Source organism: Macrosteles quadrilineatus, unplaced genomic scaffold, assembly GCF_028750875.1.
Source record: "Macrosteles quadrilineatus isolate MER2022 unplaced genomic scaffold, UCM_ALF_1.0 Scaffold_24__1_contigs__length_1734639, whole genome shotgun sequence".
Classification (NCBI taxonomy): domain Eukaryota; kingdom Metazoa; phylum Arthropoda; class Insecta; order Hemiptera; family Cicadellidae; genus Macrosteles; species Macrosteles quadrilineatus.
Window position 1 is genome coordinate 948424 of NW_026542617.1, and position 26058 is coordinate 974481.

At 35.9% G+C, this 26058-nt stretch overlaps 1 protein-coding gene across 2 annotated transcripts in view; it reads right to left on the reverse strand.

The window, feature by feature from the left end:
- Nucleotides 1-26058, reverse strand: part of LOC129005577 (protein Hook homolog 3-like) — a 74129-nt gene that overhangs the window by 14083 nt on the left and 33988 nt on the right. For both annotated transcript variants that reach the window (XM_054434489.1, XM_054434488.1), the window contains exons 9-11: nt 12417-12581; nt 10819-10952; nt 5589-5720 (exon numbers count right to left, since the gene is read on the reverse strand). In XM_054434489.1, coding sequence (XP_054290464.1) covers nt 5589-5720; nt 10819-10952; nt 12417-12581 — 431 coding nt within the window. The remainder of the gene's footprint in view (nt 1-5588; nt 5721-10818; nt 10953-12416; nt 12582-26058) is intronic.

The following is a 26058-nucleotide window of genomic DNA, read 5'->3' on the forward strand; positions in this document are numbered from 1 at the left end:
ATGTTCATAAACAAGCAAATTACAACAGTTTACTTATTCTCCATAAGAATAACATGGGAATTTTAAATTTAAAATTTGTTGGAATTTTCTCCGTAACCATTAGGTAAAATGGTTTGGAAAGATATTGTGAAATTTTGTGTTTCAAGCGGTCAAAAATGGGAAAAACCTATTTTTACCCCATAAACCCCTGTTCCAAAAGTCCGATCATGCTGGTTTGCAAACTCGTTCGAATAAATGTAGGTTTACACATTTGTACCAAATTTCATCAAAATCGGATTATTTTTGCTCGAGTTATCGTGCTAAGGGACACATATATATATATATGATTTTTGAACAGATGGTGTTTTTGGCCTCTAGGGACCTCAAGAAAAAGTTAATTGGTCTTGGTTGGTAAACAGGTATATGGGAAATTTCCTAAAAAGGTATGGATATTGATATTACGGACATGCTGACATGGACAAACCCAGAAGTGGAGAGAATACAGTATGGGACAAAAATGTGCAGCCTGGGTCTATTGTACAATTTCACAGCTCAGAAACTATCAAGGAGTAAATTAAATACCCCCGCCACAGGAAACCTGCAGGCTAAGTAAATTTCCATTTGTCTAATTTGATTTTCACTCAAATTTCTCCTTAAGGGTGTTCGATCGAAAATAAAATAAAATATTTTTTAAAAATATAATTGTTAAGGTCCATTATAAAGGTGAGAAAAAATTTCACCAGAAATTTTTAAGAGGTCTGATAAGCGAGTTATAAATTAGTTGTTGAAGTGCGAACTCCGCTTGCTTTCCAGAAAAATGGTTTCGACTATATTAATCAAACTACTCTTAAAAATTCAACAAAATTTATCTTTCTAAGCTAAAACTTTTTATTTCCCATATCGTTTATAAATAAAAAAGTACCATTTTTTGTAAATTCAATACCTCGTTTATTTTGACATAAATCGAGAAGAAACGCAAACAAAGCCAAAGATGTAGAGAATGTATAAAAAAATACTCCAATGGAAAATTTTTAAGCGTTTTAATGCTGGAAAGAAAATTGAAATCACGTAAAATCAGCGTGGCGTGCGATGTGAGTGTGTACAGTGCACCTACGCACACTCACCACATGCGGGCACACGCCCCTCCCTCCCCTATCACCTGCGCCTACAACCATCTCTGTCCTCGTTCCCGCACACTCTACTCAGCTGTCTTTGTTATATTTTCCTCGTCTGCCTACCTGTCATCGGTCACGCGTTTTATATACGGGAGTATTTACTGAATTCATCCTCATAGCACTTTAGATTCTTTCGGTTGGCAAACAGTTTATATATTTTACTGATCGTAACAAAGAGGAGTTCATGTGATTTCATTATATTCACACGTATGAATTAACTGTTTGTTTGAGAGGATCACCATAGACAGTGAGTTGTGGACTAAGACAATGCTGCCAAAACTGGCCAAGGTGGTTATTGCATTCTACCTGAAATCATAGATAGCACAATTAATTGGCATCTTCGTGTGCATGATCCAGCATACATTATAGATGCCCAATCTCAGAGGCATATTTGGTTACATCGTCAAAGACAAGGAAGAAAAACAAGTAGTGCATGTGGATGAAACCGTATGGCAATGACTGTTTCTACAGTGTTACCCGTGTTACCTTTTCATCCTACAATTTTATTATGTTAAACTCCCACATCTTCTCAAACCAATTGTAAAAATAAACAATAATACCATTAACACGCCTTTACATTATAAATATTTCCAGATATGACCTTCAAAACACACTTTTAATTCTTGTTCTATAGCGTTTAACGTTTCTTAGAAAAAGTTAGTTTACATAATTAACAACAAAAGTTTTTTGGGCGTAACAAAAATTCTGAAAACACACAAATTAATTTATAATATATGTATCTATTAGTGATGGGGGGATCAAAGAAAATGTCGGTACCGGATCCGGATCTTCGGTTCCAGATGTTCGGATCCGGATACGTTTTTTTCTTTTTTCCCCGAGGACGGGTTTTTTTTAAATAGCACATATGGCTAGGCAATTTTACAGTATTTGTTGACATAAAAAATTCATATGGCTGGGTAATGTGATACAGATGTTCTTTTATATGGATACAGATAGTTTAATGTATGGACACAGATAGTCTTGTACATGGATACAGATAGTTTGTATATGGATACAGATAGTTGGACACAGGCAGTCTTGTACATGGATACAGATAGTTTAATATATGGACACAGATAGTCTTGTACATGGATACAGATAGTTTGTATATGGATACAGATAGTTGGACACAGGCAGTCTTGTACATGGATACAGATGGTCTTCTATATGGATACAGATAGTTTTGTATATGGATACAGATAGTTGGACACAGGCAGTCTTGTACATGGATACAGATGGTCTTCTATATGGATACAGATAGTTTTGTATATGGACACAGTTAGTCTTCAACATGGATACAGATAGTCTTGTAAAGCGATACAGAAAGTTTTGTATATGTACACAGGCAGTCTTGTATATGGATACAGATAGTTTTGTATATGGATACAGTTAGTCTTGTACATGGATACAGATAGTCTTTTATAGGGATACAGATAATTGTGTATATGGACACAGGCAGTCTTCTAAATGGATACAGATGGTTTTGTATATGGATACAGTTAGTCTTGTACATGGATCAGGGCCTGATTAAGGGTCTAGTCGCCAGTAGGCTGACGTTTTTCACGGCCCCTCCTCCCTTCCACTACCCCTCCTCACTGCTACCACTTTCAAAATTTCAAAGAATGAATACTAATACTGAATTCAAAATTAAAAATGGCCAAAGGCATTATACTAGTATTCAGTTTATTTAAAAACAAAAGAAAACTGATCATAAATAATTAATGCATGGTTTGATTAGGAACTTTTAAAATAGTAACAAATCGGTTGTTCAAGGAATGTAAAACGTTTTTATTTAAAATAATGTATTTATTTTACATTTTATTAAACATATGATTAAATAAAAAGTAGACCTAACCTAAAATATCAAAAACTAAACAATAATATGCGTACTTTCTAAATTAACTCTGTTAGTCACCTAGGCCTAAACCAATTTCATTAGGACCTTTAGATGGAATTACTTAGTTTACAACAATTATCTGTATTTATCTGCAACAAAAGTATCGTTAAATGTTTTTAGTTTTTACAAATCAATTATTACTATATTATAAGCTAGCTATAACCCACGGGCTTCACCCCGTTTGACTTCATAGGTATTAATAAAACTATTGATTGGTTAAGTTAAGCTGAAATAAACAAATAAGTACAGCTGAGGTATTTTTAACATTAGGTATATGGAAAGTTCCCTTTGGAAAGGAATTGCGACCTTAAAGGGCAATTTATGAAATAATGGATAGTTTAGCGCAAGGTTTCTTGTCATTACGAATATTTTAAGTAGGCCTATATGGTTTATGGGGGTGTGACTTGTAGTTTTCTCAAAAGTTCATGGGTTCTTTGGGCTTTATGTATGGATATCATGAAAGTCTTGGCTGTCTGGCGCCCCCCCTAAAACACTTGGCTGACTGGCGCCCTAGGCTCCAGCCTAATTAGCTTAATGGGTAATCAGGCCCTGACATGGATACAGATAGTCTTTTATAGGGATACACATAATTTTGTATATGGACACAGGCAGTCTTCTATATGGATACAGATGGTTTTTTATATGGATACAGATAGTTTTGTACATGGATACAGATAGTCTTGTACATGGATACAGATAGTCTTGTTCATGGATACAGATAGATTGTATATGGATACAGATAGTGTTTTATACGGACACAGTCAGTCTTGTATATGGATACAGATGGTTTTGTATATGAACACAGATAGTCTTGTATATGGATACAGATAGTCTTGTATATGGACACAGGCAGTCTTGTACATGGATACAGATAGTTTTGTATATGGATAAAGATAGTCTTGTATATGGATACAGATAGTCTTTTATATGTATACAGATACTTTTCTATATGGATACAGATAGTCTTTTATATGGACACAGATAATCACTATTAATTTTATTTTAAAATACATCATTATGACATAACACCTGTTCTTATGTATGAATTGTACTTCATAAAAAACGTGTGGTGTTAATAGAATAATTTAAAAAAACTCGGATCCATTAAAACCGGGTGTCGGTTCTAGCTCAGATCCGGCAGTCCAATATTCGGATCCGACCATCACTAGTATCTATTTGTATTTAAGTTTGATAAAGTTCTGAAGTTTGGTTTAGAATGTACGAATTTCAAAGTCACAAGATTTTTTAAACTCATAAAACAACACTCCTTTACATTATGACTGTCATATTCATGTTTATAAAAAAGCATATCCATTTTTAGATTAATACAAAAAGTAAGACGTTTTTTATACAAATATATTTATAAATTTTAAATGTTGTTACCACAGTAGTGTTGTATCAACAATTGTAATTGTAGTAGGCCTGGATGATGCGACGTGGCGGGATTAATTCAGAAGATTCAAACCTTTAGCTACAAAATCCACAGTTTTTTTAACTTACCTAACCAAAAAATTTAAAAAGAAGTAGCCAACAAACTTTTTCATGTCATATTTCAAAAATCATTTAAAAGTACCGACTTTGTTTGAATATTTAAAATATAAAATATTAACCCTTAAGCTTTTAATTGGAACTAATAGTGTTCTAAACTTCACTCATACGAAGTTTCAACCATTTACCATTAGTCTAAGTAGGCTAAATGTCAAGAAATAATTTTAAAAGTTTTTAAATAGATTTAAATCAGTTACATTTTTGTATTGTCAGGTAAGCTATTGAAATCTTTAACACCACTATAAGATAGAATTTTCTCGTATACCGATAAATTATGTCTGTTGAACGCAAATTCACTACCTTTTCTCATCAAATACTTATGAAAAGAGTTCAATTTTGGCAATCTTTTATGATTTGATTTAATATAAAGGGCTATTTGATAAATATATAGCCAAAGCTAAAAAAAACTCATAATTCCTATTTCCTTAAATTACTTTTAACTTAAAACTTTTTGAATAAATAATACGGAAGGTAAATAAAAGATATGTCTTATAACACTTAAAACATATATTTACGCTTATACTGCATTCGCTTCGCTTATTGGGTCTGATGATGATTCGATTGGAGTGTCCAATCAAAATCTATCACCACTTACCATTTCTACAGTATAAGAAATGGTATGGTATAAGAAATGGCAAACAGTATAAGCGTAAATATATGTTTTAAGTGTTATAAGACGTATATCTTTTTATTTACCTTCCGTAAATTTAATAACACATACAATGCTGATCAAGAAATTATTTAATTAAAAATAATAATAATAATGTTGCAAATCTCAATTGAGTGTTTATTCATGCACAACAATAAACAGTACCTAGTCTCATTACCACACCAGTGATCACCTACATGGATAATAATTAGGGCCTACCCCTATTCAGAGGTCTGCGGGCCGAAATTTATTTCTGGCCTGACCCGGCCTCTCAAGCCAACTGTTGGACAGACCCGCAAACCCCTACCCGTATTGTACACATATATCTTATTAATCTTACCTATTTTCTAGCCTTAGCTGATTAATTTGTTGTTGGGCGTCATCTAGTAAAGATTGGACCACTGACAACTTTTCATCTTCGGAGGTCTGCTGGCTTAAACGTAATTTATGTTCCAGCATCACAACTTTTTGTCTAAAAATAATCAAGTCAGTACAAAGACAGATTAGAAAAACAATAACCCCAAAAGATATAAAAATATTGTAACAGATATAAACAGTATAGATGCACAATATAATTCAAGAAAAAAGTCCTTTTTTTTAAGAGGTTGGCGGCCTCTTTTAACCTTGCATTTATCTGTCCACATAGACTAACCGCCCGTGTGTGGAACATTTACAGCAAAGCAAGGAGTGAGCCGGTACAGTACAAAGGTGAACTGTACTGATAAATTTTAGTAGCAGTGACCAGGATCCGAACCCACGACATCGCTGCCTTGGGCCCGAAGTCCGCGACGCTACCGACTGAGCCACCGGCTCACTAAATGGTAAATTTAGTAGATAACCTATTAACAATTTTTAAGGTTTAATTTGTATAAGAATCTTAACATTATTACATCCTTTGGACATATATTTTAATCCTGGCCATTTTACCTCTTTTGTTTTAAAACAACACTCTACACTGACTATTTCCAACAAAGACACATGAGGTTAACTTCAAAACTGATGAGTTTGATAAATCAGTATTAGAAAGATGACAAGTCGGTCTCAACACAAGCCATATTAATAGTTTAGTCATGGATTTTTATGTTAGCCCAGATTTCTTATCAAGATAGCAATTGTTTATTTGACTGATGATATATCAAGATTGATACCACTCTAAATAAACACTGATGACTCAAGAGAACAATAACCACAAATAAAAACTATCCTTAGACTAAACACTGTTGCATGTCTAAACTAATTAATTTTTAAATATATTTTTGTTAGGCCTAGTACAAAACAGTTAACATTTTTGAATTAGTAATCAGTGTACAGTGAACAATTAGCTGAATAGTTTGTCTATCATGTCTGAGATTTTGGCCAGATTACTCAGCACTGTCTTCAAACAACTATTATTCTCAACACGGCAGAAATACTGTTATAACATAGAGGCAAAGGGGCTATAAGTAATTAATCGAACATTAGTTCAGTGGTAGGGTCATGGCCAGATAAGCCAGACATAGCTGGTTAGAGACCAGACTGCAGTCAATGCTGGATTGCCTATGTGACTTATACCGGAACATGGTAGCTCAATGGTAGGGTCATGGCCAGATAAGCCAGACATAGCTGGTTAGAGACCAGACTGCAGTCAATGCTGGATTGCCTTTGTGACTTATACCGGAACATGGTAGCTCAGTGGTAGGGTCATGGCCAGATAAGCCAGGCATAGCTGGTTAGAGACCAGACTGCAGTCAACGCTGGATTGCTTATGAGACATATATACCGGAACAAGGTAGCTCAGTGGTAGCAGTGGTGTTGCTTGGCTAAATTCCAGGGGGGGAGAAGCCTCAAATTTCCCAACTGCTTAACATAGATTTCCCAACTATTTTTTTTTAGAAATCAATTTCTGTACTATTTTTAAAAATCTACAAATTATTATACTACACAGCAGTCACACTCAATTCAGTATTTATAAACTTGCATTAACAAAACATAGCTAGTTTTACATATATACAAAATTACTCAATTTCTAAAACTTCTACCAATTCATAATGAAATTTTATGACTTCAAAAAACTTGAACAAGTAATGTTTCAAATCAAAAAAAAAAACGTTACAAACCATTGTGGTAGCAGACGCAGCAGTGTAAAATTTTAGGGATATAAAATAAGCCTAGTACAAATTAGTATAGAAAAAATATTTTATTACAAAATAATGAAATTAAAATACTTTTAAAAGTTAAAATCAACGTTTTAACTTTCATAAAACTTACAACTAGGGTAGGCCTAAACAAGTTTGTAATGATGAAATATTAATATCAGTGCTGTGAATAATATTATTCTAGTCTAGAAAAGAATAAACCTAAAATAAGACTCGTATAAAATAAAAACGTTCAACTTGGTTGTTGATAAACTTATACATACAATAAAAATGTTAACCTTCATCTTCAAAAACTAGAACTTAGACAAAAATCAAACGAGTGAAAGTCAAAAATCAAATTTTAGGTTATGTTTTATCCACGTAGATCTGTTTCAGAGTGATTAGTTGATTCATTTTTGTAAATCCTTATAGGAATGATAAATAACTTGTGTAGATTTTTTAAATATATTCAGAGAATAAATATTTCATTTAGGTTATTAAAAAATAAGAGTTTTAAAGGTAATAGCGATACACAAAACCTATCTTTAATGTTATTTTAATCTGCTTATTAGCAAGTACTCCGGTTAGTTAGTCTGATCCAAATACCACAAAAAAAGGTATAAAATATATTTCATGTGAGTGACGTGAAAAATATTTTTGAATTTCTTGTAAACACTAACAAACAACATAATTGAACAGAAGAGCTACATCGCTTGCACTTTCAAAATTCAAACTCGCAGTCTCGCAGACGAATCATTCAGAATCATCAACACAGGACAGGATCAAGGTAGCCAACATACGTCCACAATAATAAGGAACAAAATTTCTCGTAAACGAAATTCCAACAAGCTATAACGCTAATTGATTATTGATTTCTTAAAATAAGGCGTGTTTAGCCATGGTTTAGCTTTGTTTAATCGAAGTTAAATGAAATCAAAGAAGTGTCAAGTTTATTTGTCCAAGTCAAAGACATTTTCATCTTTGATGGATTTTCGCCAATATTTAAATTTTGTTTAGTTTAAATATATATTTTTCTTGTATCTGACTTCCCAACTGTCCCAACTCATGGCAAAGAAATTCCCAACTTTTCTCTTTCCCAGATTCTACGGGGGGGGAGGCTCCCCCCCCTACCCCCCCTTAAGACGACGCCCCTGAGTGGTAGGGTCATGGCCAGATAAGCCAGACATAGCTGGTTAGAGACCAGACTGCAGTCAATGCTGGATTGCTTATGTGACTTATACCGGAACATGGTAGCTCAATGGTAGGGTCATGGCCAGATAAGCCAGACATAGCTGGTTAGAGACCAGACTGCAGTCAATGCTGGATTGCCTATGTGACTTATACCAGAACATGGTAGCTCAGTGGTAGGGTCTTGGACTGATAAGCCAGACATAGCTGGTTAGATACCAGACTTCAGTCAACGCTAGATTGCCTTTGTGACTTATACCGGAACATGGTAGCTCAGTGGTAGGGTCATGGCCAGATAAGCCAGACATAGCTGGTTAGATACCAGACTTCAGTCAACGCTGGATTGCCTTTGTGACTTATACCGGAACATGGTAGCTCAGTGGTAGGGTCATGGCCAGATAAGCCAGACATAGCTGGTTAGAGACCAGACTGCAGTCAATGCTGGATTGCGTATGTGACTTATACCGGAACATGGTAGCTCAATGGTAGGGTCATGGCCAGATAAGCCAGACATAGCTGGTTAGAGACCAGACTGCAGTCAACGCTGGATTGCCTTTGTGACTTATACCGGAACATGGTAGCTCAGTGGTAGGGTCATGGCCAGATAAGCCAGACATAGCTGGCTAGAGACCAGACTGCAGTCAATGCTGGATTGCCTTTGTGACTTATACCGGAACATGGTAGCTCAGTGGTAGGGTCATGGCCAGATAAGCCAGACATAGCTGGCTAGAGACCAGACTGCAGTCAATGCTGGATTGCCTTTGTGACTTATACCGGAACATGGTAGCTCAGTGGTAGGGTCATGGCCAGATAAGCCAGACATAGCTGGTTAGAGACCAGACTGCAGTCAACGCTGGATTGCCTTTGTGACTTATACCGGAACATGGTAGCTCAGTGGTAGGGTCATGGCCAGATAAGCCAGACATAGCTGGCTAGAGACCAGACTGCAGTCAATGCTGGATTGCCTTTGTGACTTATACCGGAACATGGTAGCTCAGTGGTAGGGTCATGGCCAGATAAGCCAGACATAGCTGGTTAGAGACCAGACTGCAGTCAACGCTGGATTGCCTTTGTGACTTATACCGGAACATGGTAGCTCAGTGGTAGGGTCATGGCCAGATAAGCCAGACATAGCTGGCTAGAGACCAGACTGCAGTCAATGCTGGATTGCCTTTGTGACTTATACCGGAACATGGTAGCTCAGTGGTAGGGTCATGGCCAGATAAGCCAGACATAGCTGGTTAGAGACCAGACTGCAGTCAACGCTGGATTGCCTTTGTGACTTATACCGGAACATGGTAGCTCAGTGGTAGGGTCATGGCCAGATAAGCCAGACATAGCTGGCTAGAGACCAGACTGCAGTCAATGCTGGATTGCCTTTGTGACTTATACCGGAACATGGTAGCTCAGTGGTAGGGTCATGGCCAGATAAGCCAGACATAGCTGGCTAGAGACCAGACTGCAGTCAATGCTGGATTGCCTTTGTGACTTATACCGGAACATGGTAGCTCAGTGGTAGGGTCATGGCCAGATAAGCCAGACATAGCTGGCTAGAGACCAGACTGCAGTCAATGCTGGATTGCCTTTGTGACTTATACCGGAACATGGTAGCTCAGTGGTAGGGTCATGGCCAGATAAGCCAGACATAGCTGGCTAGAGACCAGACTGCAGTCAATGCTGGATTGCCTTTGTGACTTATACCGGAACATGGTAGCTCAGTGGTAGGGTCATGGCCAGATAAGCCAGACATAGCTGGTTAGAGACTAGACTTTAGTCAATGCTGGATTGCCTATGCGACTTATACCGGAACGGTACTTTACTGTCTTTGGATCACCATCCACTGTCCAGACCAGCAGTCCATGGTGATAAACAGTTGTTTTTTTGTTGTTTTTTTTTTAACATAATTTTTTTTTTTATGGCTGGATGATTGATTTTTAAATACAATTGATTTTTAATGATTTAAAATCCATGATTTTAGCCCCTGAGCTGTAATTTAACAAAAATGGAGGCTTTACCTTCCTCAATCGGCTCAGTAGTTGTAACTGTTATTTTTGTTTTTCAAAATTATGATGCCATCATCAGAAACATGTATCTCAGCTTTTTAACTTAGCTGATTGCTCAAAATCAAAATCTCTGCCAAAAGTGCTATGAAGGTTTCAGTGGAAAAAATGCCAAAATCACAAGACCGGTGCCAGAGTACGGTACTGAATGTGCCGGATTAGTAGGATTTTAATATAATATAGTCAATTTTCTAATAGTTTGACTTACTTAAGCTCAGCCTGTGAGATGATGTTGTCTTGTAACTGATTCACTGACGCAGCATTGTCATTTCGTTGCTGCAGTTGACAACAACGTAACTCTTCATTTGTCTCTTTTAGAAGGTCTCGTTCACTCATTAGGCTCTGCAAAAAAATAAAAATTAAAATTAAAAAGCTTATGATGGGTTTTTATATTTATAATTTCAGGAAAAAATTTTAAATTGCATTCATATGACAACACTTTTTTCTTGGCATGATTATGTTCATTTCCTAATGATGTTAGAAGCCTCTTTTAATCTTGCATTGTAAGGGGTGAGTCTGAAAAGTGCAAATAATCTGTGCTTATAAAATTAAGTTGCGGGCACCAGGAAGCGAACACACAAAGTAGTCCGTTTCCCTACCAACTGAGCCAATGACTCACCAAACCATGAAGTGCTTGTTTTCTAGCTTTATTGTTCTATATAGACCAATCACTTAAATACAGGGTGTCCCACGAGAGGTGTCTCAAATTGATTACCGAAAAACGGCTTAACATACAAGGATGAAATAAAATTATTTCCCACTAAATCAACCCCAAAGAATAACTTAAAAATATTTTAAACGTTTTTTTCCGATACAGGGTGTGCCAAAAACTGTGGGTCACTAGTTAAAATCTCGGAATTTTCAAATGTTATACATCATTTTAAAGGTAATTAATAGAAAAACATTTTGGTGAAAACATAAATTAATAATCTTTTTTTGTTTCAAAATGGCGGCAGTTTTTTTGGAAAAAATCAATATTTTTTTTAATACTCAACATTTTTTTTCTGAAATGGGGCCATTAGTGTTAATCTCAAATAACATGCATTTGATAAAGGAAAATTAGGATTTTTGTTATTTACACAAAAACTAAAAGAGATACGAAGTAAGTGTAAATTACAAAGTTGTTCAAAATTAAAAAAAAAACCTATAAAATGATGTGCCTTTTGACATATGTTTTTTTTTTTTATTTTGAACAATGAGCATTTGCAAATTTTCAAAAATATTTATTTTTTTAATTTTTGTCGTTTCAAAAAAACTTTTACTTGTAGCATATCAGAGTAAAGCTAATTTCATAACAAGTAAAAAAATTCAACCGGAGAAGGGCTAACTAAGTACATTGGTATAAAAAACCCATAATATTAAAAAAATATAGATATTTTTTTTAACTGCCGCCATTTTGAAATGGAAAAAGAAAATTAATTTCTGTTTTCGCCAAAATGCTTTTCTATTAAATACCTTTAAAATGATGTATAACACAGCATATGTTTGCATTGTAAAATTCCGAGATTCGAACTAGTGACCCTCAGTTTTTGGCACACTCTGTAACGTAAAAAAGTTTAAAATATTTTTACGTTATTCCTTGGGGTCGATTTAGTGGAAAATAATTTTATTTCATCCTTGTAGGTTCAGCCGTTTTTCCGTAACCAATTTGAGACACCTCTCGTGGGACACCCTGTATAGTGTAGTGTAATTGTATACAAACTTGCCAAATTGCTAACACTGTTTGGATTTCATCACGACTACTACAAACACTCGGATACTACGTACAGTTTAGTTACAAATTGAAATTGCAGAATATTATCTCACCTCTTTTTCTCTTGTGACGGCTTTTAGTTGCTCATTTGTCTTTTTGTAGTCAAATTCACATTTGTCTGCTCGTTTAGTTTCTTCGTTGTATTTGCTATGAAGTTCTGCTATTTGCTTTTTGTACACTTCCACCTGAGTTTTCCAGGCAGCTGACTTTTTCAATTCCTGTCAAATGTGGATAATCTTATCAATGATGTGCATTACAAATTTTATTGCATCTAGGTCTAGGTTTAATTGGTTGTGGGTGATTTTCGGTTAGAAATAGATTAAATTACCACCCACATATATTTTAGCCTAAGCCAAATTAATGACCATTTCCTTTGTCTTAGGTTTATGTTGCTACAGGTATTATTGCAGCTAAACTTGTTTCACTAATAAATTATGAAACATATATTTAAAAATTCTATGGCTTTAACATAAAAAAACCATAAAAAATATGTATTATTTATTCTTCTACACTTAGTATAACTGTTTGGGCCATCCTTATTTCCCTCCAATCTCCTTACTCTGGTGGAAAGTGAGTGAACTAAGTAATGCAGTGTTTTGTGTTTGATTGGTGCTGAACTCTGGTGGGCAAAGCCTGAACTTTGGTGGAGTGGGTGATCTTATCTACTTTCTCTCTTCTGGAAAAGTTTTCAGACAAGCAACATGTCTAGGGTTTTGTTTGGTGCAGTGTTAAAGTTTCTAAGTATTGGTTTAAAGTAAATGTAAATATGTAGTGCTTCAAGTAATTATTTTCTTTAATAACTTCCTATAAAGATGTAAAGATCTTCGAAAGTGGGTAAGATCACTCCAACATCATAAGTGAACATTATTAGCATCAGTAACTTCAACAGACATTATGTGGCCACTTCCCTTCCTTCCTCCAAGTCCATTTAACCACTTTTAAGTATTGGGGAAATAAATGCATCTGGCCAGATTTAAACTAATGAAGCTAAATAAAGTTAAATATTACTGTTAGATAAAAGGTACACTTAATTTCTAGGTAAAAGTAAACTACAATTCATGTTAACTGTGATGAGTGAAAGCCTTAATAAACCAATTGTTTCAAATGTATGTATTGTTCTTCATGTCTAGCCCCAAATAAGTCACCAAAGCAAGTCAGATAATACAGTCCACTTAAGTGTATGTTTAAAATAAAGTCAGTTAAAGTCAAACACGGGCATTGGTCCGAACATTTGGTCCTGTCGGAGCCAGGATAAGTTATATTAATAAATAAATAAGTTTGGTGACTTTAAAGGGTTTATTTATTTGTACAAAATTCAATAGTGTCTTTCATGTCTGGGAGAGATAAGCTTATCAAGCTATTGTTCATTCAAGGTTGCTAATGCTCATGCATTTCCCTGTAAATTTCTCTTTTAATTTTCATGAAAAGAAAAGAAGAATTAATATATAAATAAATTGTTATTTGTAAATAAATCAACTTATTTAAGTGGTTTTGTCTTTCAAACTATAAAATTATTGATTTATAGATTTAATTAAGATGGGTACTAAAGAGGAGTTAGAAAGTAAGGCTTGTGTTGAGAAGCGTGAGAGATTATTTCGTAAACTACAAACTACTTATGATTTAATTAAGAAGTTACCAGAAAATGAAAATGTATTTATTGCGAGAGCACAAAAGGTTGAAAGTGATTATACGTTATTCAATGAAATTCAAGATAAGTTAGCAAGATTAAATTTAATAATAGAGTCTGCAGTGACCATTGAAAGTACCTCTGATGCATATGAGGATTTGTATTATAACGTTGTTGCTCAAAGTCAGTTGATTCTAGATAATCGAAAAAAAGATGTTGTACTTCCTATTACTCATGATGTAAAACAACTGAGGCCAAAATTACCCCCAATTGACATTCCAAAGTTCAAAGGTGATTTGGAAAAGTTCCCAGCTTTTAGGTCTTTATTTGATACACTTGTGCATGAAACCGAGTTAGCTCCTATACAAAAGTTTTCTTTTTTGAAATCATATTTAGAGGTACCTGCTCTATCAGTTATTGATCACTTTGATTTTAATGAGGAGAATTATCAAGCAGCATATGATAAGCTAGTAGAAAGGTATACAGATAAGAGGTTAGTGGGTACACACTATCTGAATAAACTACTTCAGTTTAAACCATTCATGAATGGTTCTTCTAACAACTTAAGACAGTTTATAGATGTATTTTGCGTTCAGTATGAATCCCTGAAAGCTTTGAAAATTCCTGATTTAGCTGATTTCGTTGTATTCAATTTAGCCATGAATGTTCTTGATCCTGACACTAAGCGTTTATTCGAAGATAAGAATTCTCATAAGGATTTCCTACTTTTAAGGACTCATCATTGTTTGTATATGAGCAGTATAAAGTTGCCTCCTTGGTGCAGGCCCCCAATGTAAGTAAGCCAAATACAAACCCCAACTACTCTCCCCAAAGTGGAAAATCCAATAAAAGTATCAAACAAAGTTCAACTACTAAGTCTTTTATGTCTAACGCTCAAGAACCAAAAGGTAGCACACCTCAAACCAAAGGGGTAGAAATGTACAATGATAAGGTTAAGTGTCCATTGTGTAAAAATCAGGATACACATAAAGTAAGTTCCTGTGAAAGGTTCATTGCAATGTCTCCTACACAAAGACTCGAGACAGCAAATAATTTGAAGCTGTGTTATGCTTGTTTAGGGCCACACCCACGTGCTAACTGTAGAAGTAAGTTCAGTTGTCGAACATGTAAAAACAAAAACTATCACTCCTTGTTGCACCGTGACACACCACAAATACCACAATGTAGCACTGAAACCAGTAAAACCCTCCCTACTCAAGTTCCTGGAAGTAACGAGCCATCCACTAATGCATTAAATTGTCATGTGAAATCACAAGCACACAAACAAAGTACAACTGGGTTGTTAGGTACAGTCCAAGCTCGAGTTATGTCCTCTACAGGTGACTGGGTGAAATGTCGTATGGTTGTTGATCCTGCCAGTGAGTCATCATTTATTACAGAGTCCCTAGCACAAACTTTACGATTACCCCGCAAAAGGTACTCAGTTGATGTGGTAGGTGTTGGATCATCTTCATTCTCTAATAATCGGGGTTGTGTATCTTGCTCCATTGTTCCGCTCCATAGGGAAGACCCCATTCTGTCAGTAGAAGCTATAGTTTTGCCAACTATATCATCTAACATGCCAAAAACCAAGCTAGACCCAAGTATACACAACAGGTTTGGTAATATACAACTAGCTGATCCCGAATTCGATAAACCTGGATCGATTGATGTCCTCTTAGGTGTTCAACATTACTCCGACATACTCTCCGAGAGTTTGGTGCATATCAAAGGTTCTCCAGCAGCTTTAGATACCATTTTTGGATTTATAATTTTTGGTAAAATTCCCATTGTTCAAAACTCTTCTGTCGCTCAAACCATGTTTACCCAAACACCATCCCTTGATGATATGTTAAGAAGATTTTGGGAGTCTGAAGAACCCACTCATGTAGTTCCCACAGATGATAATGATGTTTTCTGTGAAAAGGTTTTCAGAGAAACCACCACTCGTGATAGTAATGGGAGATATCAAGTTTCTCTTCCATTCAAGGGAGCTGTACCTCCAGATGATTTAGGATCCACAAGACAGGTAGCTCATAAACGCCTTCTTAGCTTAGAAAGAAGAATGGCAAAATTTCCTGATTTCCAAAACCAGTACAATGCTAATTTAGAAGACTATGTAACACAAGGGCATATGCGTCCTGCCACTACAAGAGTAGATTATCTATTAACTCATCATGCTGTTGTCAAGGAAAGTACAACTACACAAGTGCGAGTGGTCTTCAATGCTAGTGAAAAAAGTAATACGGGCAAATCATTAAATGATTTTCTATTATCAGGTCCTAAATTACAATCTGATATATCTCAGATCTTGTTATATTTTCGAATGAACCCCATAGCTCTAATAGGTGATATCAAACAGATGTACAGATGTATAGGTCTTAATCCTAATGACACTAAGTACACACATTTATTGTGGCGAAATGATTCTAGTCAACCTATTACAGAATGGGAACTTACAACTCTGCCTTTTGGATTAACCTGTAGTCCTTTTCTAGCTCAACGAACAATAAAACAGTTAATTGCGGATGAAGGGGACAGCTACCCAGTTGCCTCAAAGGCCCTCACGTCCAACATGTATATTGATGACATGGTATGTGCAGTTAATACAGAACAGGAAGCTGTTCAGTTGTACCATGAAGTAACTAATTTGCTAAGTAAAGGAGGATTTTCACTCAGAAAGTATGCTAGTAACAGTCCAAATGTGTTATCACACATTCCTGATGAAGAACAAAATGTTTTTGTATCCTTTGAATCATCCCATTGCATTAAACTTTTAGGTTTTCTATGGGACCCTACATCCGATGTATTTTGTTACAAGTTGTCCAATGAAAATCCAGTAACTACGAAAAGAGGTGTGTTGTCACAAGTCGCGCGCATTTATGACATAAATGGTTATCTCACTCCTGTTACGTTTTGGATAAAGTATTTCATTCAAAGGCTTTGGCTTGCTGGCATTGATTGGGACGAAAATCTCCCTGCTCCCTTGGCTCAGTTATGGCTGGAATTTTTTTCTCAGCTGGAGGAAATAGAAAAGATCCGAATACCCAGGTATATAAGTTTCAGGGACCCAGACCAAATCTCGGTGATAGGCTTCTGTGATGCAAGTGAAAAGGGTTACGGAGCATGTGTTTACCTTAGGGTAAAGTCTTCTGACAATCAAGTAAATGTTAACCTACTCAAATCTAAAAGTAAGGTTGTTCCACTCAAACCGGTGACAATTCCTCGGTTGGAATTAAATGGTGCTTTGCTTCTGTCCAGGCTAATAAGGTCATTGAATGACTTTCTATCCAATTTGCCCACTTATGATACCATATGTTATACTGATAGCAGTACGGTTCTGTCATGGTTACATACACCACCCCATCAACTTAAAACCTATGTATGTAACAGAGTTGTTGAAATTCTAGAAGTTTTACCTCCTTCTATGTGGAAACATGTTCCTGGAAAAACCAATCCAGCTGATGCTGCTTCAAGAGGGTTACTACCTACCCAGTTAGTTGATCATAACCTTTGGTGGCATGGACCAAACTTCCTAAAGTTTGATATTAGTCAGTGGCCTCGTAGTGATTATCAATGTGTTAATCCCATTCCAGAAACAAAAAGGGAATAAAGTAGTTTCGTCACTCAGGAGATCCCCGATAAAAATAATGATTGTATTATAGAATCATTATTGCAATCATGTTCTTCGCTGACAAAGGTCCAACATGTTTTAGGTTATGTTATGCGATTTGTGTCTAATGTTAAAGCAAGTGTAAATAAAAGAAGGTTTGGAGAGCTCACTCATTTAGAACTAAGCAATTCTTTAAAGGTACTTATTAGATTCACACAAGGCAAATACTACTCCTCAGAAATTAACAGTATTAAGAGTAATAAACCTATTAAAGGATATGTACAACATTTGACTCCTTTTGAATGTAAAGAGGGTTTGCTAATGGTGGGGGGTCGCCTAGCTCAAGCTCCTGTCTCAAGTGCCAGGAAACATCCTTATTTGATTCACAGAAAGAGTAGATTAGCGGAGTTGATTTGCTTATACTATCATAAGTTGACCTTACATGGAGGAGCACAATTAATGCAATCGCTTATTCAAAGAAAGTTTTGGATTCCTGGAATACGTTATCTTTTAAGAAGTATTGTATTTAAGTGTATGAATTGTTATAGGTTTAGAGCTAAACCGTTAGAACCACTCATGTCAGATGTTCCTAGCTGTAGATTTAAGATGACAAGAGCTTTTGTCAACACTGGTGTAGATTTAGCGGGTCCTTTTGTGTGTAAAGAGAGTAGAAGGAGAAATGCTAAAACCTATAAATGTTGGGTAGTTATGTTTGTCTATGTACTCGAGCTGTTTATATAGATATAGTCAGTGATCTCTCTACTGCAGCCTTTTTGTCATCCTTGGACAGATGTATTTCAAGGAGAGGGGTGCCAGCTACTATGTATAGTGATTTAGGTACAAACTTTGTGGGTGCAGCCAGAGAACTGAAAGAACTTAGAGATGGATTACTACAGGGTAATGACCAAATCAAGTCCTACTGTGAAGAGCGTCACATCAATTGGCAGTTCAACCCTCCATCAGCTCCAAATTTTGGTGGTTCCTGGGAAGCCGCAGTAAAATCAATGAAACATCACCTCAAACGAGTAATCGGAGATCGTCCCTTAACATTTGAAGAATATTCAACTCTATTAGCGAAAATAGAAGCTATCATGAATTCCCGTCCTTTGTGTCCAGTGTCATCCAGCCCTTCCGATGGGTTTGATTATTTGACTCCAGGACATTTTCTTGTGGGTGCTCCTCTACTCTTAAGTCGCCCTGAAGAGGATCTGTCAAATCAACCCATAGACTTTCGATCGAGATGGCAGCTTATCTCCCGAAGTGTTCAGGATTTTTGGCAGAGATGGTCTCGAGAATACATTCACACCCTCATGCATCGCCCGAAGTGGGATACTACCATTCCAAACCTCACTCCAGGGAAGATGATACTTCTTCCAGCCAAGAACCTTCCTCCAACATCATGGTCCATTGGCCGAGTCCTCGAAGTGTATCCTGGCACAGATGGAACCGTTTGGGTGGCGCAGATAAAGACTGCTAGTGGAACCTTCACTCGTCCTGTGAATAAACTATGTCTATTGCCTTTTCAAGATTAAGCTTCAATGTTTTTATGTGTTTGTTTTAAAATATTCATTTTGGGTGGGGGGATGTTTGGGCCATCCTTATTTCCCTCCAATCTCCTTACTCTGGTGGAAAGTGAGTGAACTAAGTAATGCAGTGTTTTGTGTTTGATTGGTGCTGAACTCTGGTGGGCAAAGCCTGAACTTTGGTGGAGTGGGTGATCTTATCTACTTTCTCTCTTCTGGAAAAGTTTTCAGACAAGCAACATGTCTAGGGTTTTGTTTGGTGCAGTGTTAAAGTTTCTAAGTATTGGTTTAAAGTAAATGTAAATATGTAGTGCTTCAAGTAATTATTTTCTTTAATAACTTCCTATAAAGATGTAAAGATCTTCGAAAGTGGGTAAGATCACTCCAACATCATAAGTGAACATTATTAGCATCAGTAACTTCAACAGACATTATGTGGCCACTTCCCTTCCTTCCTCCAAGTCCATTTAACCACTTTTAAGTATTGGGGAAATAAATGCATCTGGCCAGATTTAAACTAATAAAGCTAAATAAAGTTAAATATTACTGTAAGATAAAAGGTACACTTAATTTCTAGGTAAAAGTAAACTACAATTCATGTTAACTGTGATGAGTGAAAGCCTTAATAAACCAATTGTTTCAAATGTATGTATTGTTCTTCATGTCTAGCCCCAAATAAGTCACCAAAGCAAGTCAGATAATACAGTCCACTTAAGTGTATGTTTAAAATAAAGTCAGTTAAAGTCAAACACGGGCATTGGTCCGAACAATAACTATGTAGTGATTTATTAATCATACATTTTTTCCTACCACTGCAACATTTCCACACTTGTTTAAACAGTACGCGAAATAGCTCATTCCCACTTTATTAATTGTTGCTCACGTTCAGCTTGTGACGCAAAATTCTAGGGGGGAATAATCTAGTATTCACCTAATTCAGGCTAGGCCTACCCCTAGAACCAGCCACACTCAAATTTCTTCCCCGGAGTGCTCAGAAGGAGCCGAGAAAAATCCAGGGGTCGATACGAAGTTGTCACGGCTTTAACTGATCAATTTATAAACATTTTATCGAAGGCTCAGAGCTCTAGAAGCGCTCAGAAATCCTGCAGACGCTCAATTGGAGCTATATCATCACCACCTTTGTTGACGTGTTGTGGAGAATTTTGCATAGCTTTTAGGTTGACTCTGTAGGACTGACGAGTATTCAATCTTACCCAATCTGATATAAATACTTGTATTAAACCTTAAACTATTTGGCTAAAGATGTTAGAAAATAGAATATAATGTAAAAATCAATTCCTACAGCTTCGTCGGAGCCTAATTAATATAACTAAACGGAGGATTGATCGTGAGATGATTTAAGATAAATTTAATATTAATTTTCGTAGCTGATTGTTTTTCAACTCAGCTTACTCCCAGTCTTGATTCTTTCACCCGCCAAAGACGGGGTTTAGAACTCGGTCGATAAGTCTCAAGATACTAAACGACAAATTAACTAAAATAAACGTACGTAATAATTATTCGTTAAACGAACAGAACAAATGTAATTTCTTAGCTAATTGATAATTGATTCAAAACAAACCGAAAAATAGCCAACGCTAGTCACTGGCTGGCAGGAACTGGCGGGTCTGGAATCAAGTCGGCGAAATTTTAAGTTATTAAATTTAGAGGTTTAAAAATCTAGTTAACGAATAATTTAGTCTCCCAGCAAAATCCTTCATTCCAGTCCGGTCGAGGCTTATGCGCTCAAGCGGCGAACCTAAGTACTACTGATCAAATATTCAAATATAGTACAGGTGATCAAATATTCAACTGTTGAGCCGGTCTAGTTTCGTCTGTCGTCTGTCAACAAACAAACACCAGTTTGGGGTTATGTGGTTGTCGGCGTTAAATACTTGTAAAATCGCTCGGTTTAACTTTATTTGGTAAAATGCAGTGCTATTAACGATAAATACGTTGTGTGAGTGTGTGTATGTACTTCATTGTGATTATAAATAGGCTTACGTTCTTTGGCCCATAGCCCAAGCTATGGCCAACACATAGGCCTAGGAGTAGGCTATTGTGGATAAAAATCAGGTAAGTTCCGGTGTTCATTTATTTGCAGTACGTTTTTACCCCCTTAAAATTTGGTACTTTACAAGCTAATTTCACTGTTCTGGCATTTCTAAAAAAACATAATATCCGGTAAGCAAATAACATAGCCTGAAAACCCTGAGAAGTCTTTCTCAACTAGAAACTGACCTGGAACAGGCACCTTAACTATGTCCTTTCAAAAGGCACAGGATCCTTCGGAGCCTGTAGTAAAACATTTGGCAAGAAATGGGGCTTGAGCCCCAGTCTAATGTACTGGACCTTGGATATCATAACCAAGCCAATGGTAACATATGCAGCCTTGGTGTTGAATGAATGAATGAATGAATGAATGAATGAATGAATGAATGAATGAATTATGAATTTATTCCACCACATATATAAAAATTACACAACCAAATGTACAAAAGAAAAAAGGGCTTTATGCAAAACTAAACTAACTAACTATAACTAATTAACTATACAGGGTGATTGATATAAGTGTGCCAGCCGTTTTATTAGAAAACTATAAGTGATATCAAAAAAAGTTAAATGGTAAGTGCCTTGGATTTTTTATTTTAAAAATTGTAGTCAAGTCAAAAAAATTATTTTAGCCGCCATTTTTCCAATATGGCCGCCAACTTTGATTTTTCTTATGGAACACCCTGTATTTTATGATGTATTCTGGTAGAAAAAGTAATTTTAAGACGATTTTATTCTTGTGATTTTTTTCATAAACCTAACCGTTTCAAAGATAATAATGGTTAAACTTTTGAAATTTCTGCATGAGAAATAGTTTCGATAAAGGCCTAAGCAAGCATGCCAGCTGTTTTGTTCGAAAACCATTCAAAATTTCACAACTTAAACCATTATTATCTTTGAAACGGTTTGGTTTATGGAAAAAATTACAAGAATAAAATCGTCTTAAAATTACTTTTTCTACCAGAATACATCATAAAATACAGGGTGTTCCATAAGAAAAATCAAAGTTGGCGGCCATATTGGAAAAATGGCGGCTAAAATAATTTTTTTGACTTGACTACAATTTTTTAAATAAAACATCCAAGGCACTTACTATTTAACTTTTTTTTATATCTCTTATAGTTTTCGAATAAAACGGCTGGCACACTTATATCAATCACCCTGTATACATGCGTAAAAGGTTGTTCCTATCTAATTAGTTCTGGAATTAGCAGACATAGGCTGTGCCTGTGCGTCTGCTAAGTTGCTATAAAGATTATGAAGTTAAAGTTAAAGTGGTGCAATTTAGTTTTATTATTTTGTATGAGTGAAAAATAAAATTAAATGAAAAGTAAAATTAAATGAAAAATTAAATGAATTTCAGCAGTTAAGTAATACTGACTGAGTTATGTAATAAGTGACAGAACTCTACACGAAAAGAACATGCAATAATAAAAGAACATGCAATAAATATCAATATAAGCGTCGGAGAGAGAGCGGCTAGGGTGTGCTGTCAATGTCGAGGTCAAAGTCAAGTCAATGGTCAAGTCAAGTCAATGGTCAAGTCAAAGGTCGCGGGCCGATCCCGTCGCGCCGGTAAGATGAAGTAATAATAAGATCAGCTTCGTCCGTATTTAAATTAAGTAGCCATTCTTTAACAAGACGTTTAAAAGAGACAATAGATGTGGCGTCAAATAAATTTAATTCAGAATAGTATTTACAAAAATTTCGAAACACTATGTGAGATACACTATGTGTTGTATACCTGAAGTGTAGTAATGTGGACTTGAGATGAGTATCTTGTGTTATGAGAATGTGAGGTTTCATTAAATATTCTAGCGCAATTCTTGAAAATGTTAATTAGTAAACATTTGATATATAGTTTGCGAACTGTAAGAATTGATGTTTCCTTAAATAGGGCGTCAGACGGAAATCGTTTAGATTTACCAAAACCAATCTTTAAAAGTGACCTATGAGCAATATTTAGAGGTTCGAGCAAACTTTTAAAACATCCTCCCCAGGCTATAATCCCAAATGAGAGCAAAGATTGGACGTAAGCAAAGTAGGCAATTTTAATTTCTTTTAAGGTTAGAATTCCATTCATTTGTCTAAAGGCAAACATGTATTTCCTGACCTTACTCCTAACACTTTGAATATGTTCAGCCCACTTCAGCCGACGGTCGAAAATTACACCCAAGTATTTATATGAAGCTACCTCTTCAATAGCTTCGCAATTACAAGACAAGTTAAGGAAATCACTACAAGAATGAATTGTTAGGTTTTGTAAATTATAATCTGTGGTTTTACTAATAGAAATAGGCATAAATTTTGTTTTTGATATGTTTAGGGAAAGAATATTTTGGTCTAACCATTTTTTTATAACCATTAGATCATGTTGCGCTTTTTCTCGCACCTCGGGCCACGACTTCCCCTCCAGGAAAATTAGTGTATCGTCAGCAAACAAAAATAACTTTCCAAAAATATTAATTCTCGATATATTATTAATATATATTAAGAAAAGAATAGGCCCTAAATTACTTCCCTGGACCACCCCATAATCGACAGGCATAGGATCACTGTCTGTACCACAAATTGTAACAAATTGAGCTCTGTTTGAAAGATAACTCTTGAACCATTCCAAAGCACTGCCGCAAACTCCAATTGTTTTTAACTTGTTGAGAAGTTTTAAACGATCTACAGAATCAAATGCTTTTTTAAGGTCAAGAAATATTAGTATAGAACGTTTTTTGTTGGAAATGGTATCGTACAACTCTTTGTTTACATCAAAAAGAATATCTGAAATATTTTTGTCGTGACGGAAACCGTATTGATGCTCACTGAGAATGTTATTAGAATGAAGGTAAGCAACCAACTGATCTTTGACAGCCTTTTCAATTATCTTAGTAAAAATACTCAACAATGAGATTGGGCGAAAATTGTTTATATTGGTGATTTCGTTGGATTTATATAATGGAAAGACTTTAGCCAATTTGTAACAATCAGGAAAAGTTCCTGAAGTTATGCTTAAATTAACAATGTGTAAAAGTGGAAAACAGAGGATACGAAAGTTTGCTTTAAGGACATCGGCCGATATACCATCGTAACCAGGCGCGGAACCCCCCCGCAGGCCGCAGACGTAGCGTTGTAAGTCATGTGCAGTGATCGGTTGAAGCGTAAACGTCGTGTCGAGTTGATAGTCACAGTCATCAACCAAAAGGGCCCCACTTGGGTCTAGTTTACTGGCCAGTGAGCTACCGACGTTAGAGAAAAAAATATTGAAATCATCTGCGACTTGTTTATACAATGTTGTAGATAACTGAGTGTTTGATGTAAATTTATCTATTGGAAACGAATCTTTTTTATTTATTCTGCCGGCCAGTTCATTGACTAATCTCCAAAACAGCTTAGGGTTATTAGAGGCTTCGTTTAATTTTTGCCGGTAATAATTTTGTTTAGTTTGCTTCAGTTGTTCACTAAGGTTTTGTTTAAATTCTTTATAAAAATTGATAAGCTCAACATTAAAGGGTTGTTTTTGCTTGTTGAGGCCAAAGACAGAGCAAACAGTATCAGGAAGAAAACTGCAACAGCTGTAAAGACTAGCATGCAATGGGGTTTGTCGGGCCATGCAAACTTGCCCTATAGCAGTACTTGAAGCAATTCTGGACATACTTCTGCTGGGGTAGGAATTCAGAAAACGTGCTTGCTAGTGGGGCGGCAAACTGGGCACGGCCCAACAAGGAAACATCTAAGAACTATTGGGCGATCACAGACAGACCAATGCATATTCTGTGAAAATGAGGGAAAATGAATTTTCTCAAAACACTCAACACTCATGTAAGTGCAAACCAACATGGCGGACACCCATCATGTAGTGTGAAAGTTTTCCCTCTTTTAAGTGAAGTTTATGTGGTAAAACCAACAAAATACCTACTAAACTGCACACCAAACATTACTTCTAAACTATAAGTTTATTCTAATGAAGCCAAATAGACATTTTAATACTAGATGTTCAAAAGATAAGGTTTTGAATGATAGAGGCAAGAAAGTGCTAGAGTTTTGTGATAATTATAACTTAATTGTTTTAAATGGCCGCACACCTTCTGATGTTAGCGGCGAATTAACATTTATAAACAAAAATGGTTCATCGGTAATAGATTTAGCATTAGTCTCACTGGAGTGTCTTAATGAAGTTAATGACTTTCGTGTATTAGATTTTGTAGGCTCTGACCATTTTTCAATTGAACTAACTCTTTGTTTAAGGCGCGAAAACACTTTAACTAGCATGGAATGTATCCCTTTGTTGCCAAAGATTAGTTGGACAGAGGAAGACGGTAAATTTTACAAAGTAAAGGTTGAAAGGCACTTAGACACCCTAGGATCAGTAGAAAATGTGGAGCCAAATGTTTTATTAGATAAGATAACAGCGTGTGTGAAGCCCGCGGCATTACGGGGAAATCAGAGCATTTCTAGTAACGCGCGATTTAAAAAGAAGAAACCTTGGTTTGACAGGGACTGCAATAAGAGTAGGAACAAGAGTTTTAAACTGCTAAAAATTTACCGTAGGTTAAACACGGAATTTTCAAAAAACGAATACTTGGAATCAAATAAGTAGTACAAAAAGTTGCTGCAAGTAAAACGATTAGACTATGAGAGAAATATGCTGCAACAAATTAAGATGGCTAGTAATATGAGTGATTTTTGGAAAGCAGTAAAGCATTTAAAAACAAAAAATAATTTTGTGGGAGCAAATATTAGGGGGGGGCAAAATGTTGAGGATTGGGTCCGGCACTTAAAAATGTTACTTGATCCGCCGATGGAGACTACGACCTTTTTATTTGCCGAACCACTAATAGTTGATCAGTTTCTAGATAAAGACATTAGTTTCTCAGAAGTAAATCGAG